This window comes from Antedon bifida, chromosome 1 (genome assembly GCF_963402885.1).
Source record: "Antedon bifida chromosome 1, ecAntBifi1.1, whole genome shotgun sequence".
NCBI classification, from domain to species: Eukaryota; Metazoa; Echinodermata; class Crinoidea; order Comatulida; family Antedonidae; genus Antedon; species Antedon bifida.
This window is the reverse complement of record NC_136226.1, coordinates 10,417,399-10,436,012: the sequence shown is the minus strand read 5'-3', so window position 1 is coordinate 10,436,012 and position 18,614 is coordinate 10,417,399. Positions and strand designations below refer to the sequence as shown.

The following is an 18,614-nucleotide window of genomic DNA, read 5'->3' as shown; positions in this document are numbered from 1 at the left end:
AAGGTGTCTCCAATAATTGGTTTTCTTCTGTGCTTTGTATTATACAGATATTGCCTGCTTAGAGGTTAAATATAAGATTCACGTATTTACATAGGCTACGTAATATAATATAATAGTTTGCATTTATATTCAAAGTGCATATAATATACCGGTACCTGTTAAGCGTTATAATTAGATTATGTAAATTATTAATTTATTCGTCGAGCTTAAGGTCAACGAGATCGTAATAGTTTTCCAAGATGTTTAGCAGGATTTGAACCAGCTACTTTTAATTTCAAATACATTACTATACCTAAATCATTGTTTTATTTAGATAATATTACAGTAGAACCCCATAACTGAGTTGTCTCCTGAATAGTGCTATCAGGTAATATATATAGTAATATCTCGTTTATTTTATTTTTTTTTGTAGGAGGCCACAAGTCAACCATCTCCTGCATCTCATCATAACCTTGTTTTTCTGGCCTTGGGTGATTGTGTGGATCGTATTGGTAAGATAAAGGAATACAACTGTAGTAAATCGATAACATTATTTGTTGGTGTGAAGTTCTTGGAAGTGGTTGGTGACGACGATCATGACGTTATTGGTGACAGTAGTGAATGTGTCCGTGACAAAAATATGATTGTATTTGTGACGATATGGTGTTGGTGACAAAATGGTGTTAGTGACAAATTATTGTATTTGTAACGATATGGTGTTGGTGACAAAATGGTGTTGGTGTCAGAATGGTGTTGGTGTCAAAATGGTGTTGGTGTCAAATTATTGTGGTTGGTGGTAAATACGATGATCTTGTTTGTGACAATATGATGTTGGTGACAAAATGGTGTTGGTGTCAAAATGGTGTTGGTGTCAAAATGGTGTTGGTGTCAAATTATTGTGGTTGGTGGTAAATACGATGATCTTGTTTGTGACAATATGATGTTGGTAACAATATGATGTTGGTGACAAAATGGTGTTTGTGACAATATGGTGTTGGTGACAAATGTGATGATTATATTTGTGACGGTATGGCCAGGGAAGAGTGAATTGCACTCTTTCCTGATATGACATTGGTAACAGAATGATGATTGTATGCGACAATATGATGTTGGTGACAATATGGTGTTGGTGACAAATATGATTGCATTTGTGACAAATATAATATATTTGTAACGATACGGTATGGCGTTGGTGATAATGATGATTGTATTTGCAACGTTATGAGGTTGATGATCGAGTTATTATTAATCCGCTATAATTTTAAAATTTATTTATTTTTTGCAGTGCATAACAGAAGGATAAGTCAAATGGGGATGACATGTTTACTTGGCTATGAAGTAAACGTTGGATCCGTTTCTGTCATTCCACATTGGATCATCATGTTTCAAGCGAATATTTCTGCTGTGGTATTTCAAATCCATGGTATTTTTTTAACAGATAAATATTATATATTAGCACAGTTTGTACATACGTCTTTAATAACTATAATTAAATTTACAATACCATAAATAGAAACAAATGAGTTATTCATTTTGGAGTCCCGAAACTGAAAGCATACAACGTGTTTATAACCCATAATGTCAATTGATTATTAAATACCAGATATTTTAGTCGATAAGAGTACATAATAGTAATAATAAGCACAATACACTACTATAATGTATAATTAAAATATCATATTATACGCTATAATATTGTATCATAATAGACACTGTGTTTTGATTCCAGTAATATGACCAATACTTACTAGAAAAAAAAGCCTACTCTAAACAAAACGCACAAATACTTATTGTTATGATTTTCAAAAACATGACATCGCTATATTGCTTTCTTCTTACGCATTGTTATTAAATATTATATTATCCATTTTGTACTGCTGTTTAACATTATTAAAACATTATATTGTTTAATATGTTTTTACCCAGAACACTGATTGTAGTCATATAAAATGTAAAAATGCCTATGGGTTGTTTATTTTTTATGATCAATTCCGTTCATGTGATTTCTGCCTGTTAGATAAATAGATATTTACATTACAGCACGTATACACGTTGGCTTACTATGACGCAACGCAAGTCGTAACGTAAGCGAATTGACCAATCAAAAGCGATAGATTATTCCAACTGTCACTTGTGATTGGTCAACTCGCTCCGTTGCGGCATATAATCCTTACGTTCGTTCTAGTGGGAACCAAGCTTTACATTCACGTTCTTACTTATATTTCTCTTTCTACATTCTGGATGCATTGAGTGTATCCGTGTCAACATTATTTTACAGCAGTAACTAGGTTTTGTCACATTCAACTTTGCTAAATAAATGTGTTGGGTAATACACACTGTCTATTGCAATGACTGCCTCATAAACTTCTACATTTAAATAAAAATATTTTCATATATAACTGAGAGTTCAATTGGTGTGTTTGAATATCAATCGATAAATGGGCGGAGTTTGATGAAGAATGCGAATCGTAAGCATTACAGTATATCATACATATTCGTTCATAATAACAGCTGGAAATAACTTGCATTTAGTTAGCAATACAATTGTATACATAGTAAAATCTATATTAAAGGTGTATTGTCCCCCAAAGACATGAACAATAAAGAATAGGAAATTTTGTAGTTTTAATAATGTTTCACTTCCGTAGAAATAAAGAATGGTTTCACCTATAAAGTTAAACTACTGCGACATGAAAATAGCATAATACCAAACAAATTTTTAAAAACCCCGGTTTTTTTTTTCAGGGTGACAATATCTTTAATAATATTATTAATATCGTAACTGTAGAGATACATTTGAAAAAGTTTGTAAATTTGTGCCAATCATGAAGTGCTATAATTTAAATATGTGTTCTGAAAGAAAGTGTTCTACAACGAAGTTAACAGTCGAGTGTTTGCACACGATTTGAATATCGTTTATGTTAATTGTTGACGTGAAAATATCGGCATGTTTAGTAGCAATCTGACCAAGTTTACCTGTTTGCAAAGTTTAAAAGTTGTGTCGAAGAATCGAATTCGTATCGTCATAGATTCATAGCTGACAATGGAATCAAGGGAGCTTTAAGTGTTCGTTGACGGAACTGATTACCGTAGCCAGATCTGCCGTAGCTGTATTCGTAAGCATGCTGTTTCAACAAGTGCTAATCGTTGAAACATATTTCCGAGAAGGATTTTGGACATTCGCTTTTTGTGGTGCCGTTCCTGAAGAAAATCCATATAATTTGAGAAATGCCTTTCGGTACGTTTCGTTCGATGTGTTATAGATTATGGGATTTATCGAAGAATTAACAAACGCCAAGTACCTGAAGACGCTCGAAAACTTTGAAATGAGATCCGAATTTGTACCGCCTCTGAAAGCGTACATATAGATACAATTTAGCGGAGCGGTGAGAATAACGTATATAACTACCGTGATTGTAGCCGTTGTCAATGCTTTCCGTTCGTAGTTGGTGCGGTTTGCCGCTGCGGCGATTTCCGTTTTCTTTGAACAAGGTTTGAAAAGAGAGCAGCCTATCATACCGTACAGTGGTATCATTATTGTAAGAAATGTTAAATATAACACGTACTCCGCTTCATTGAAATAGTACAAGATTTTGCATGTTTCGTCACTAAAGTCGTAACTGCACAGTATGCAAGAGGATGAAGTGTTCGGAACACCGTTCCACATATCAGGCCAAGGAAATGAATATTCATATGCTCCAGCTGTTACAACATTTCGAATTTGGTACGCGAATGAGACAATCCATATTGCGACGCATATTTTCACAGTGCGCTTCTTGGACACGTACGAACGATATTTCAACGGCTTGGTTATCGCTAAAAATCGCTCGACAGAAATAGCCAGTATCAAGGTTGCCGATACCATATACAAGGAATCAACTATGAACGTGTTGAACTTACAGTATTCCGCAGAATACCCGCCGTTATCGTAGTATAAATGCAATGGTGTTTGGCTTATGGCAACCCATACAAATACTGAAGAGACGACTAGAAACAGACAATCGGCAATAGCAAGATTTGTCAAATAAATATTGAGGGAGTTACGCATGTTTGCATGTGTGTTGAGGATGATGACGGTGGATAAGTTGCCAACAATTCCAACGATGACAATGATCGGCAGAATGCAGTATATCACATACCTTTCAATGTCTGTATACAACATTGGTTCAATCATTGCATCCCAGTCTTCTTCGAAATAACTGCTGTCGTTTTCCATATTTTTCTAATTTAAAAGAAAGAAGTCAACAGAGGATAATATTATACAGATATTGCCTGGTTAGAGGTGAAAGATTTAACATCCCCGAGGGAATTATATTTTGCTCTAGGAATACTATATTTCCCGAAGCTGAGGGAAATATATATGGCTTCTGAAACTTTATTCCAACATGTAAACTATAGAAAAATACAATAAACGTGGTTACAATAAAATATACTAAATCTAGCAATATCGTCAATAAATCAGTTATTACCAAACTCTATAGTAAGTAATAACTATGTATATTATAATTCAACTTCATTTAACTTTATAACAACCTCGAATATTAGGTGAGGTAATATAATAGGCTATATCAATCTATTCTAATCATTTAATAAAACCTTTTTTATTTAGTAATACTTTTTTTTATAATATTGTATTTTATTATTAGCATTATTAATAATCTTTATAGCGCCTTTACAAAGAGCTTTACAAGAACAGGTGATGAACATTATTTATTTTTTTTTAAGGTTTGTTTTTAAGAGTATATAAAAATTAGATGGTGAATTGCGTATTGTTAGTGAGGTTTTTCACATACTCGGACCAAGCTTTGAAAATGAATTAACACGAGGAACATTAAGTTTGGTAACATCATCGTGGTTATACCTGACGTGAAGTTTATACCTAAAGTTTATCGAAGTTGTTCTGAGCAATTGTTAATATCTTTTTTTTTTGTCCCACCTTTATTATCATACTCTGTTATAAATATATTTTTTAAAGCATACTTTCATCTCATATTATTACAACGTTAAAAGTAGTTAATAAAAATCATTTGCTTATACTGTATATACATAAAATGATTGATTTTGATGTTTTTAAAACCACATTTGCATTCGTTTTTACATTTAAAACAAAATTAATTGGTTATTGCTTGTTACCATGTTTAATAAAACTGTAATTTAAAAAAAAAGGAAACCAACAAACAAGGATGATACTTACGTTTTGCTTAACAATCTTAAGGCTTACTTGTCAAACGGCGAATGCGTCTTGATTACAGAATTGTGTTATTTATATTCTTCTATTTCTTTTTTGTTGTTGTTATTAAGTCGTAATTTCACACGAAGTAGTCAATAATTGGATGCTGCGGGCAATTCTATTTATTGTTTACATCCCCATGGAAACCTATAATTATTGGCCATTACACATTACAAAATAATTATTTTACAACTTCCTGATTACACTGCGCAATAGGCATACTTCAACACAACTAAAGTAACCCCACAAGTTAGCAATTAAAACTACAATTCTACACCCCTCTTAACAATAATCAAAACTATTAAATGTATTTTTGTGTATAGTTTTAAGACGTGCATGCCAAATGTAGTGCAATGTCATACCGTAATCTACGGGATAAACATCACGCGGGGAAAATGTCCAGGTGAAAAATACCGGTGGGAAATGTCCGGTTGGAAAATCCAGGGAACACAACCATGAGCGTGTTCCCTCTGAATTCGTGCCTGCACATAAAATCACTTTTTCAAAAATTCCCAATAGACCCCCCTCCCAAAAATGTACCACCCCATGGTGGCAGCACTCGACAGGAAGGGACCCTTAGGGGAGTAGAAAGTTGTGATATGTGTCATCCACACCTGTGCGCAATTTAGCCCAGTAAGTACAAGTCGCAATTTATTCCCCCATTTACATTTACCGATTTTCCTTGCCTGCATGTACGCATGCGTGATATTGTCTTTGTTTCTTGTCACCCTCAAACACAAAATAAGATGAGTACGAGTATGAGTACGAGGTTCCCACGTGTGTTGGGTCATTTGTCCATAACCGTCCCACTTAAGTGTTTGCTGAGTTTGTAATAACTAAATTGTGTTCATTCATTCATTCATAATGGTATATTTATGAAAATCATCTTCACAGAAAAACTGAATTGTGACAATTTCTTACATTATTAAAAGGTACTTAAAATCTTTAAAATGTTTAAAAAGATAGGATAAGATAACATCAAAAAATTGAGAAACACAATACATCATAAAAAAACAATAAAATAAACGAGCACCAATTAGGCCTACCTAACATATTATTTTTTATTCTTATTACTTCAAACATATTATACAGGGGAATAAAAGTAGGGTGTATGTCTGAAAAAGTGATTTAGTATAATTCTGCAGAGGCGGCTCAGCAAGAGACCAGAGATCTGCCGATAAAAGTAAATCGTCAAGAACTATATCCGCTATAATAATATGTCTATGATGCATCAATACTTATGGTGTAATATTCATTGTATCATAACTTTAATTTAACGTAATCCGGATGTTCATAAGGTATAACAATCATCCGGATTACGTTAAGAAATTGTTTGATCTGATCAACGAGTTAAACAAATATCCATGTTAATTAAGATATAGATTTCTTCTTTTTTTTCCGCTAAATATTACACGTAAAATGATGTTTTATAGATCGCCATGTCAGAAATAATTGCCTAACAATCCGTTGAATGAGAAGCAAAGAAAACGTGACAATACTTGAGTAGGGCCTAATTAAGAATTACAAAAATATAATAACTTCTAATTTACAACGAATAAGTTAATTTTGACGAATAATGGAATTTAAGTAAAAATATTATTGCTTTAATCATTCCATACAACATTCAAGAATTCACAACAATTGATATGCAGGCCAAGAAGATCTTTGCAAATTATGTATAAGGAATTATTGATTTTTTAAAACTAGTTAAACAAATTGTACAAATTAAACTACTTACAGAGTCTCAGTATTTATATATAGGTTTTGTATAAAAAAGAAGAAAAAGAAAAAAAACATAATAAAATAAAAAATATAAATATAGTTATAGGCCTAAACTTTATAAGGCTAATTTCAGACACTTCTTTTCGAGAATACTTTTGCAAAATTTCGAAATGAATGCTGTAAATTATGTGAATTGTGTAAATCTCGACTCAAAGAAGGTTACCCAACACAAGATCTTCTTTTAGAGTATTTAGTGGGACCACTCCATATAATGGTATCCGATCGGAAGTAAAGAGGGCGCTTTAAAAATAAAAAAAAAACACTCAACTCAACACAAAACAGAGAAAACTGCACGTGTGTGAGTACCATAGGTAGCCGTAGGCCTACAGTTTTTCCTCAGAAAAAAAATGTCTTCCAGTGAAACAGGAGAGGTAGCGAGCTTTACGGTCGTCGATTATATCGTATTCTCGCTTGTTTTGGTTATTTCTGCTATTATTGGTATATACTATGGATTTAAAGACGGGGGACAGCAAACCACTCAAACATTTCTGATGGGAGACCGGTCAATGCGCTTCGTTCCCGTCGGGTTCTCCCTGCTAGCTAGCTGGATGTCGGCTATTGCTTTGCTTGGTACGCCTGCTGAATGTTATAGTTTCGGAACAGAATTCTGGGTTGTAGTTTTTTCATATCCTCTAATGACAATGATTTCCGCACATTGCTATGTACCTGTATTTTATCGACTTAGGCTTACAAGTGTGTATGAGGTATGGACATTTTTAATTTCAAAATTGTACAAAAAATTGTAAAGAAGGATCTGTCATCTCTAGCCTACTAGACTTATTTTATTGATTAGGTGGAGGAAGAGATGAGTATTTAAAGCAACATATATTCAGGCCACCACCTCCCCCTCCCCAACGGGAACCACATATGTTTAAATAATAAAATAAACATTACATTCTTAATCTTATTTTAAGATATTTATATTTTGACTTGTCAAACCACCCTGGCCTGGGCCTTGTTGTACTAGGCCTAGGCTTGCCTTAGGCCTATTTGTTTTTATAAGAATTATTAAGATTAATCTATGATAATGATATTTTATTAAGATTAATCTATGATAATGATATTTCTTTTATTTTTACAGTATCTTGAATTGCGATTTAGTATTTGGGTTCGTGTCATTGGGACATCAGCATTTATAATCTACATGGTAAATACTTAATTTAGATTCTTATTAATATTAAGAACCTGTACTTAATTAAAGCACAGAGCAATATACAGTATAAATATTTAATGATATTTATTATTTATATTAAAATAAAATGTATTAAAATTATCACATTTAGTTAAAAATAAAACATAATTTATGAATTATTAGTTTTGGTGCTGCACTCTTTTTTAATTGATGGATTAAAAAAATATTGTAATGTCTTATCCTAGATTTTCCCTTTAAAGGACAACTTGACCGAGGACCATATATTAAGAACGTATTAGGGATGTACATATGATTTCAGAAACATCGCGAGATTTACGATATCGCTGCACGCGCTCGTCGTACAGCCGTCGCCGTAAATTGCTGTGACGTCACAAGTGCATCGCAAACATTTATGTCATGAGTTTTCTGGCAAAGTCTGGCAAATCGCGAACATTTCTAGTAAACACACTTTGTAAAAAAATCGTAAAAAATAACTTGATTTTTTTATTGTTTCTTTTGCTTATATGGACTCATTAAGGAATCGGTTAAAGCCTGTTTCCACAGGCAGTTCGGTTCATTTTTATCGGTTCATTTTTGGCTGCGGAAACACTGCTTAAAATGAAACTCTAACAAATGTTCCTTTTCAATGATAGGTGATGTATATGTCTGTTGTACTTTATGCACCAGCTCTTGCCTTGAATGCTGGTAGGTTGGCCTAAGTTATCTTCATTTCTCAGTCTAGATTGTGTTCTTAATTTAAACAATCTTTTCATTGTCTTTTGTCGTTATAAACTTCCCAGTGATAAAGTAGAATTTAATTTATAAATAGTGAATATGAAGAAATCTGTGAAAAACCAATATATTCAAACCCAGAATCTTCTGCTAGATATGCAGAAATCCTATACTAAGTACAGTATTTTATTGATAATTTATTAAAGAGCATGCCGCATTATATTGTGATTGAAAATTAATTAAACGTAGGATGAAATTTGCATTAGCATCAATATCATCAGTATACTGTATAATATTAACTAAGGGACTTAATTACCATATTGTTCAAGGAACTCAGCATGAACTGTTTTTCACTATTAGCATTCCTCCCAAGGGTTACTTTGTTTTCAGTAGTCTACTGCAAAGAACTGAAACCTAACCACCCATGGTTGTTAATAATTTTCTTTTGTGAGCAAATCTAATTACACACGCCATGGAGTCGGTAAAGAATTCAATGGTTTTTCATGATAGATAGTATTGTAAAGATTAGAAGCCATGCTTAAGAGATATAATGATAATGAATATGTTTTTTTATTTCAGTGACTGGTTTGAGTTTATATGGTTCTATAGCTGGTATTGGTTTAGTATGCACATTTTATACATCTTTGGTAAGTATACAGTACATTGTCATATGTTGCTTCTTGTTATTATTTATGCATTATTTTATAAACATATTGATGTACTAAAAATAATAATCTTTTTTCCTGTATTAGAGTTCATTCCTTTCTAACATTTAAACTACTGTATGTTTAACTTGGAATGAACTAGTACTGTACTGTTACGTTATTTAGTATCTGAATTTTATATTGATTGATTGTTATTGATTTTGTGGATGTTGATTCTGAAAAAATGAAATTATTGCCGATAGTAACTTTTATCACTATTGGAACATTGAGTGACAGTTGATTTATTGCTTTTCATAGTATTGGCGATATATCGCCATTCTTGTAGTTTCCCTAACAAAGTGATTCTACTGGTAGGGTTGTTAGCCGAACAAAGTGATTTAAATGACCGTGGATAAAATGTCCCAGAATACCGCTAACCTCTCAACTCTTTCTGAATAATGTACTATATTGGGCTCTTTAAATGTGTACACAGCACCTTCAGTTTTAAGCCTTATTTAGGAAAACATGTTCTACCACCATAAATATAAACAGAATTTATTGTTGTTTACAATGGCCATATGTTTTAAAACATGATAGATAAGATAATTAAGAAAATGCACATGCCTGTAATTATAAATTGTGTTAATTTCAAATGTGTTTTCTCTTTTCTACATAGGGTGGTTTAAAAGCTGTGATATGGACGGATGTGTTTCAATCTTGCATCATGTTCGTTGGCCTATTAACGATTGTAATTCAAGCTGCGGTTGCTCTTGATGGATTTGGGAATATCTGGGAAATCAACAAGCAGAATGGCAGAATCAATACTTGGGAGTATGCATCCAAAAACTAATTGAATTTATAATTAGAACAATATTTTAATTGTCAATTGCATCCTCATATTAATCATTACAAGATTTTCAATATTTTATTTCACTTTCACTAATAACTTAAAGTGGAGGAGCCTAAATAAAAGCATAGCTTGTAGTGAATAGGTTCCTCAAAACAAAAATATAAAATATAAATAATATTTAAAAAATTAGGAATGCCAAAAACAACAGACTTCATATAATGAATAGGGACGTAATAAATTTAATCACTGGCTTAAAATAATGTGTTTACAAAACAAACATATTCAAAAATAGCTCTACAAAAAACAGTCTTTATAAAAAGTATTACAATGTGGAATTGTTTTTTGAGAAAAAATGTTGACATTACCAGGACTTGAACTATTGTACAACTAAACTAACCACAATTATTTTAGATTAGAATATGCAAATATTATAGCCACACCTATGTACAATAAATTGTTTTTCCCACTTTAATTACCTTTGGATTAATATTTATTACTTCATTGTATTTCATATCACTATAGTATAATTATTAAAATTCATTGTTCAATTGTAGTAATCTTATTATTTTCACAGCTTTAGCGTTGATCCAAGAAATAGACATACTGTTTGGAATCTGATTATCGGTGGTACCTTTACATGGTTAGGTACATACGGATGTAATCAGGCGTCAGTCCAACGTTATCTCAGCTGTCCAACATTAAAAGACGCTCAAATGTACGCCATGGCTAATTATCATTATTGAAAATATATATTTGCGTTATCAATGAAAACAAATTATTTTGAAATTGTTTGATAATTTATTGGTAATATCAATTTATCAAAGATAACCAATATTAAGTAATTGTTCATTTCCACAAATTGAAATGAAATTCAAATTGGTTTTTTTTAAACTTATTTTATTATTTTTATTACTATTTTTGTATTACCTCCTACTAATTTAATAAAATTGTTAAGAAATGAAAATGTATGCAGAATTTGAAGATGAGTGGATTATGCCTAGGCTAGGCTTGGGGTTTTTTTATATTCATCATTTTCAAATGAGAGGTACTTTAGCTTTAAAGTTCAAAAGTTTAAACTTGACTTATAAAATCATTTAATTTCCATTTCCTGCATATAAACATTTACCATGAGTCTGTAGAGGTTAAGGTAAATTTTCTCCTAATGTCAATATTTTCTCATTAGTGCCCTTAGTATAATAATTACTTTATTGTTTTGTAGGTCATTATACATTAATCTACCTTTGATAACTATATTGATAAGTTTAACAATGATGTGCGGTTTGGTCATCTTTGCCGTTTACGCCGATTGTGACCCAATCAAGGCTGGCTATATCACCAGTGCTGATCAGGTGTGTATTTTGATTTGATAACATTATTACATTGATTTTAAAGTACCAAAAATTGGCTCAAGAACCTTAATAATACAATTTTCAATTTTATTTTTTGTAGTTTGATTTATAACAATTAATATTTAATAATAATTATTATTACTGTATATTGATTTTAAAGTACCAAAAATTGGCTCAAGAACCTTAATAATACAGTTTTCAATTTTATTTTTTGTAGTTTGATTTATAACAATTAATAATATTTAATAATAATTATTATTACTGTATATTGATTTTAAAGTTACAAAAATTGGCTCAAGAACCTTAATAATACAATTTTATTTTTTGTAGTTTGATTTATAACAATTAATAATATTTAATAATAATTGTTATTACTGTATATTGATTTTAAAGTACCAAAAATTGCCTCAAGAACCTTAATAATACAATTTTCAATTGTATTTTTTGTAGTTTGATTTATAACAATTAATAATATTTAATAATAATAATTATTACTGTATATTGATTTTAAAGTATCAAAAATAGGCTCAAGAACCTTTATACAATTTTATTTTTTGTATTTTGTTTTTATAAAATTGTTCACATTGATTTTAAAGTACCAAAAATTGGCACAAGAACTAGAATTTTCAATTTTATTTTTGTGGATTATAATTAGATGTGCAGTTTTCCAACATAGAAGTACATTTTTGTATAGAGAGTTGAACATCTGAATTCATATTGAAAGAAATGACATGAAATTAACTGTTAGATAATGAGGTTAATATGGAATTTATAAGGCATATAGGCATTTGCCATCCATTGTGCTCAAAGTGTATAATATAGGCAGAATGTTACAATATCTCGTACCTCATGTATATGTTAAGCACTGTCTACAATATTAAACTTTATGTGACAAAAAAATGTGCCCATATATGGACATGTTGATGTCATATCACTACCATATTTAAGCATATCACCATATATGGGCACATCACACTTTTTTTTGTCACACTAGTTTGATAGTGTAGACAGAGCTTTAGTGATGGTGTGCAACTTAGCTCATAGCATTTTATTTTTTTAGCTTCTTCCATACTATGTCATGGATCAGCTTGGCTTTATTAACGGATTGGCTGGAATATTTGTTGCAGCAATATTCAGTGGTGCTCTAAGGTAAATTATTTTTATCAATAGACATAAAAAAACAATTAATTTTATATTGCCAGTATTTTTTTTAATAGGCTGTAATAACAATTTGATATATTGAACATATTTGTTTTTTACTAATAAAAGATATCAATAACTACCACATTTTCTCAAATAAACGTTTATTGTTAAGGAGAGTTTTTAGGGGCTGTTTATTGGGGGAGACTTTAATTTTTTTGGTTGTGATATGGTAACATGTATAATCAAATAAAGACCCCTTAGATATGAAAAAAATCAAACACTATTTATAGTTATATGTGCAATATGTTTCCTTCCCAGAGTTTTTCTGTCATTATTAATTATTATTATTATTTCCATGTAGTACTGTATCTTCTGGTCTTAATTCACTAGCTGCGGTAACTTTAGAAGACGTCATCAAACCCATCCAACGTAGTAAAAACACCAGATTCTTGTCTGACGCAAAAGCAACACTGGTCACTAAAGTTTTAGGTAGATTTATTCACCACAAATTTGATGTCTTTCTGAAGGACTATAGTTTTTTGGCAAAAGTGTTTACTGATACTGATATTATCCATTATATGCAAAGCAGCCTGTATTGATCTATCACTATATAATTCATCCAGGTAGATTGGCATATCGCCTATAAGTTTACCAGCTCTTTTCACAATTTGATTTAACCTTTTTTTATCTTTCTTAAATTAATTACCATAGTTACAAATCAGACAGTAAGACAATACACTCATCGTCGTATAAAACAACTTCATAATAGTGATATCAATATTGAGAAAACCCTTACTAGAAAGTACTGTAGCCCAGTTTTGTGCAGACAGTAATTTTTTGTTTAATTGGAACACTAAAGATTCAAATATATTTTTTATGTAGTTGCAATGGCTTTATAACTAAGTGTGAATTGTTAAATATATTTTAGTACAGTACTCTTTTCATTACTGTTTTGACATTTTAACATTGCCAAACAAAAATATTTATGTTTGATTATAAATAATTCTATTATTGTTTAATTTATGTATTATGTACCCATTTTTTCAGCATGTGCATATGGGATCCTGGCCATATGTTTGGCATTTGCAGCATCTAAGCTAGGCCCAGTATTGCAAGTTGCACTTAGCTTACTTGGAGTTGTTGGTGGACCTTTATTGGGTGTCTTTAGTCTTGGCTTGTTCTTTCCTTGTTCTAATAAATGGGTACGTTTTATCTATTTTACATTTTTCAAAATTAAGACTTGGTGACAAATTGTATCTTGTTATTAACATCACCTATGGTTTATTGGTTAAGGTCAAGTCAAAGGTGAGAGAGGTCGCTACTGTAGTTCAAATTTACAGTAACCATTAAAGAATTATTTCAGTATGTGAAATATACACATTTTTTTAAACTATTAGAATTTAATCAAAATCTATGGATTCAAAACATCCTAAATTTATTAATTTAGCTGACAATTATAAAATGTTCTTTTTTTTTGTCAGGGTGGACTGGTAGGTTTGTTGTCCGGATTTGCTATGTGTATCTGGATAAGTGTAGGTACTTATTTTAATCCTCCAACCAATCCTGCCTTACCAACATCAACTGAGGGCTGCTATGAAACGCAAAATGTGACATATACAACATGGCAACCAATAACATTGACAGACACAATAGTAACAGAGGAGCCTGAGTGAGTATAGACCATTCATAAAAATGTTTTAATGAATTACCTGTGGCTATAAGATGTTGAAATAATATTTATGTCTACACCATGCATTTAAAGATGTATTGTCCCCCAAAAACATGAAAAATGAAGATTAATTAAATCAGACTTTGAATATGTAATTTTGTAGTTTTAATAAATTTAGAAATAATGTTTTCACTTATAAATTGACAAAATAAATGGTTAAATTCAACCAAAAACCCACTGGCTGGCAGCCAATTTGACCATTTTTTGCTTTAAATTACAGTTTTTTCAGGTAAATACATTTTTTTCAATCCAATTTTTGGTCAAAGTGGATAACTATTATGTTATGTTAAAATGGCATATTCAACACAAATTTTGTTAAGAATGATATTTTCAGGGGACAATACATTTTTATTTCTCCTTGCGTAAAATACATTTTAACCTGGAATAAAAGATAATTAATATATATTACATCTATGGGTTATCATCTAATTAGCTTTAATACAATTTTGTTTCTCCAAAAGCTTGGCATTTCTGTCTGGACATTTAGTTTTATATGTAGATTGCGGTTGTTAAACTTAGTTGATACAGTACCCCATGTGTGTGGATGCATGCGATAGCAAAAATGTGTAAAACAAATCGTATCACACTTATAATATTGATTATAAACATCACTACATTTTAAATATTGTATTCCTACTTATTCCACTGTGGCACAAAAAAAAACAGAAAAATAAATCATGACACAATTTTCAATCTCTACAAGTAATTTTATTTTTTGCTTGTATAAGAGTAAGACAAAAAACTCTTGATCTCATAACTTGCATTGCTTGAAAACAATAAAAACACATTATACTGGTAGTATACCATGAGACAATATGCAATGAATTTTAATTGACCAGCTGTAATGAAAATACTTAAGATTATGCCTGATGTTTGTGTTAGCAATTCAGTTTTATGAGTTTTTGAGATTTGAGAAGTTCTGCTTTAAAAAAACGATGGGAAACAGTATTATATTAATCATGTCTGATGATGGTATGCTCTGCCATGCCAAAATGTACTTGATGGGCTGAACTGCAAAGCCTTTGGTATCTTTCTATATGCTATATATATTTTGGTGTGAAATAAAACTTGGAAAAAGTACAAAATACAGTAGGTGGCGCTGTTGTATTTCAAAAGCAATAGTATAAAACAAAATATTATCCAAACGCGAAAAGATTTTTTTTTCCTACACGAATAATATATGATGATAACTATTGCACGCCATGTGACCCACATTCGTCCAATCAAATGACAGGAATTTATTTAGGTGTTATATAAATTGAAATAGCTGTTTCCACACTACCTGCATTTCTGTTTCTATAACCTTTCAGTTTTTTAATTTGATAAATAGTCTTGTACAACAATCAAGATTATTTTCGAACATAAGCAGTCTTAGACAGCCTGAATACACAGCACATACATACACAGTATTCACTCCTCATAACACTCAATTTGGCCCAATAGACCAGTCGTATTTGAGGTGTCACTTTTTGCAGAATTTACTTCACCTATTTTTTCTGGGGTAATTTTGGCTGTAGAAAAGTGACACCGACTGGTCTACAAAGAATTGGGCCTATTTATATTTATATATTGCTGGGCTGGTAGTGGGGTCTGGGTAAGTTCTATTTGAATAAAAAAATAGATCATATGGAAGCATAAAAACATTTTTTCCTTATAGTCCAGTGTTTGCGGACTTGTATCACGTTTCGTACATTTGGTATAGTGCCATTGGCTGTTTGACCGTCATCATCATTGGCTTAATAACAAGTTTTATTACTGGTAAGAATATTTTACTAACAATATATCATCTTTTTATTAATTTTTATATTATTTCATTAAAAAAAAAAGTTATCCACCTAGTTTTTAATAGTCTAGAAAAATTAGTAAAATTAACTTTATAATGTAAATTGAATAATTTATTTTATACATACAGTCGAACACCTTTAGAACACCCTATCTCTATTAAGGGAACACTTTTTGGGTCCTGAATGCGTCCCCTTAATAGCTGTTCTATTGTAGAATGTAAATGCTTTTTTATTATTATATATATTGAAATATTGTGGGTTATCTATATTTAAAGTCTCCATAATATAATACCTGTAATGTGTTTGTGCTGTATGTTTGCTTGTATAAATACAGTATTAAAATGTTTGTATTCATTTTATTTAAGGTCGCACAGATCCAAAAGATGTTAACCCCAAATTGATATCTCCTGTTGTGGAAACTCTCTGCTGTTGTATACCAGAATCTTTTAAGAAGTATGCGAGGTGTGGGGTGGAGTATGATTATGAGGTAAGAAGTGTCAAAAGTAAAACCACCATTGGTCTACTGGTGAATACATTAGAATCCCTTCTTTGTTTTAGAAGAATACATTTTGAAAATGTATCTACCTAACTCCTAAATAATCGACCTACCTACCCCTAAAATGAACCTTACCCTCTAAATAGGGCATGTGGCACAGTGTGTTGGACATTGGATTACTGATCGTGAGGTCGTGGTTTAAATCCAACTCTCGTCGCATTGCTTGAATCCTTAGACAAGACACTTTACTTACATTTGGCTCTCTCCACCCAGGTGTATAAATTGAGGGCTTGCTTATATGCGCTATAGGAATGAACTATTATTTTTATTATTGTCTTACCACAATTAACACCTACATATAATATTCAATCAATGTAATTAAAAAATAGTAAAAACGTATCAAATTTAATGTTTTTAGGAAGGAGGTGAAGACTACCTTTCAGATGAATACCATGACGACCAGAAACATCCAAATGGGAAATTGGAATTTCATGAAGACAATGTTTAAGATACCATGAAAGCAATACAGTAGGTCTGTATGCTTTTCGTTGTTTTAAATTGCACAATATTATATTAAGAGCTGAGGTGCTTACTAGCTAATTAAGTTAGATTATTTATAGTAAATAATAATATTTTAAGATGGACTCCACCAAACAGTTAGATGTTCATTAACTTAAAGGGTCTACACATTTGGACTGACTGCAAATTATTATTAACTTAAGGGGTCTAAACGTTGATGCACAATAATGCATTATCATTCCATGACATGAAGAACTTGCTAGATTAGGTCATAGTTCATGGAGGGTGCCTAAATTGTTCTAGAAGTTATAGAACTTGTGCTTCCACCATCCCCCCCCCCCCCCCCCCTGGGATCTGCCACTGGTACCATGACTGAGTTGCCAAGTTTGTGGTTGAGGCAAAGAGGGTCAGACCATGTTGCAATTTACCAAAATGTTCCCTCAATTGGAGAAAAAAATGGTTATAATACATCATGTTTTTATTTTGACTTTAATTATGGATTGTTTTAAAGGCACTTTACCTACAATTGTTGACGTTTTGTAAATATATGCATATATATTACTTTAAAAACATGTAAACCAGGTCATTCATTGTCTTAAATGTATGGTTTATGGTTAACAATAAAAAGAGAAAAACAATGTACTAAGTAGCTGCATCAAATTTCTCCTGCTGATGGTAATAGGCCTAGCCTAGCTAGGCTTAGTTTTGTAGGCCTAGCTGGTAAACATATGAAATATATGAACATTGTACACTAGCTATAGGCCTAGCCTGACGTTGTCTAGTTGCTGTATTAATTGTCTTTCTGTGTTTAGCCGAATACGTTAATTCAAAGTGGGATAGACCCAGTATTTTCACTGAAAAGTTACGGTTCTTCCATTTATTTTGACTTTGCGTTTGATCAAATTGTGTGCATCTCAGAAGCAAAACAAATACATCAATCTGTGCGCAATGCATGCTGGTATTTATAGCGAGCTGCTTAAATTATTTAAATCGACTTATATTTCACATTTTTACCATTTAAAGATGAAAAAAATGTTATCTCAATAAGTCCATATAGTATTTAAATTTACATAAAATGCAGTTTGTGACCTTAAATCAGATAAAAAAATGAAATGTGGCTTTTATGTGAACTATTTTATTTATGATGATTGTTCAAGCGAAACACAGGTTCACGATAATATCAGTCATCCATTGTGTGAGGCAGATTTTTTAAAACCAACTTTACAAAGCGTTTCAAATGATTCA

General features: G+C 31.4%; 3 protein-coding genes across 4 annotated transcripts in view; 2 read left to right on the top strand and 1 right to left on the bottom strand.

The window, feature by feature from the left end:
- The window catches only part of LOC144841609 (uncharacterized), a 98,795-nt gene extending 96,467 nt beyond the window's left edge, over positions 1-2,328 (top strand). For both annotated transcript variants that reach the window (XM_078698063.1, XM_078698055.1), the window contains 2 exons: positions 413-491; positions 1,265-2,328. In XM_078698063.1, coding sequence (XP_078554189.1) covers positions 413-491; positions 1,265-1,282 — 97 coding nt within the window. In that variant the 3' untranslated portion in view covers positions 1,283-2,328. The remainder of the gene's footprint in view (positions 1-412; positions 492-1,264) is intronic.
- Positions 2,329-2,965: 637 nt separating this feature from the next.
- LOC144834620 (neuropeptides capa receptor-like) lies at positions 2,966-4,195 on the bottom strand. Its single transcript, XM_078689504.1, has one exon. It carries the CDS (start codon positions 4,193-4,195, stop codon positions 3,110-3,112), a length of 1,086 nt encoding a protein of 361 aa, XP_078545630.1. The 3' UTR covers positions 2,966-3,109.
- A 3,081-nt stretch (positions 4,196-7,276) lies between these two features.
- Positions 7,277-17,467, top strand: LOC144841394 (sodium-coupled monocarboxylate transporter 1-like). Its single transcript, XM_078697719.1, has 14 exons — positions 7,277-7,695; positions 8,073-8,138; positions 8,777-8,828; positions 9,435-9,502; positions 10,176-10,330; positions 10,924-11,064; positions 11,569-11,698; positions 12,759-12,847; positions 13,203-13,330; positions 13,889-14,043; positions 14,323-14,510; positions 16,228-16,328; positions 16,720-16,841; positions 17,269-17,467. The coding sequence occupies exons 1-14, from the start codon at positions 7,339-7,341 to the stop codon at positions 17,356-17,358; spliced, it is 1,842 nt and encodes a 613-aa protein (XP_078553845.1). The 5' UTR covers positions 7,277-7,338; the 3' UTR covers positions 17,359-17,467.
- The last annotated feature ends 1,147 nt before the right edge of the window (positions 17,468-18,614 follow it).

Bases quoted from the DNA above. Each gene is read 5' to 3' on its own strand.
- LOC144834620 (XM_078689504.1), bottom strand. From the start codon at position 4,195: ATGGAAAACGACAGCAGTTATTTCGAAGAAGACTGGGATGCAATGATT.
- LOC144841394 (XM_078697719.1), top strand. From the start codon at position 7,339: ATGTCTTCCAGTGAAACAGGAGAGGTAGCGAGCTTTACGGTCGTCGAT. The intron at 8,139-8,776 runs GTAAATACTTAA...TTTCAATGATAG, and splicing joins CAGCATTTATAATCTACATG to GTGATGTATATGTCTGTTGT. The intron at 12,848-13,202 runs GTAAATTATTTT...ATTTCCATGTAG, and splicing joins ATATTCAGTGGTGCTCTAAG to TACTGTATCTTCTGGTCTTA.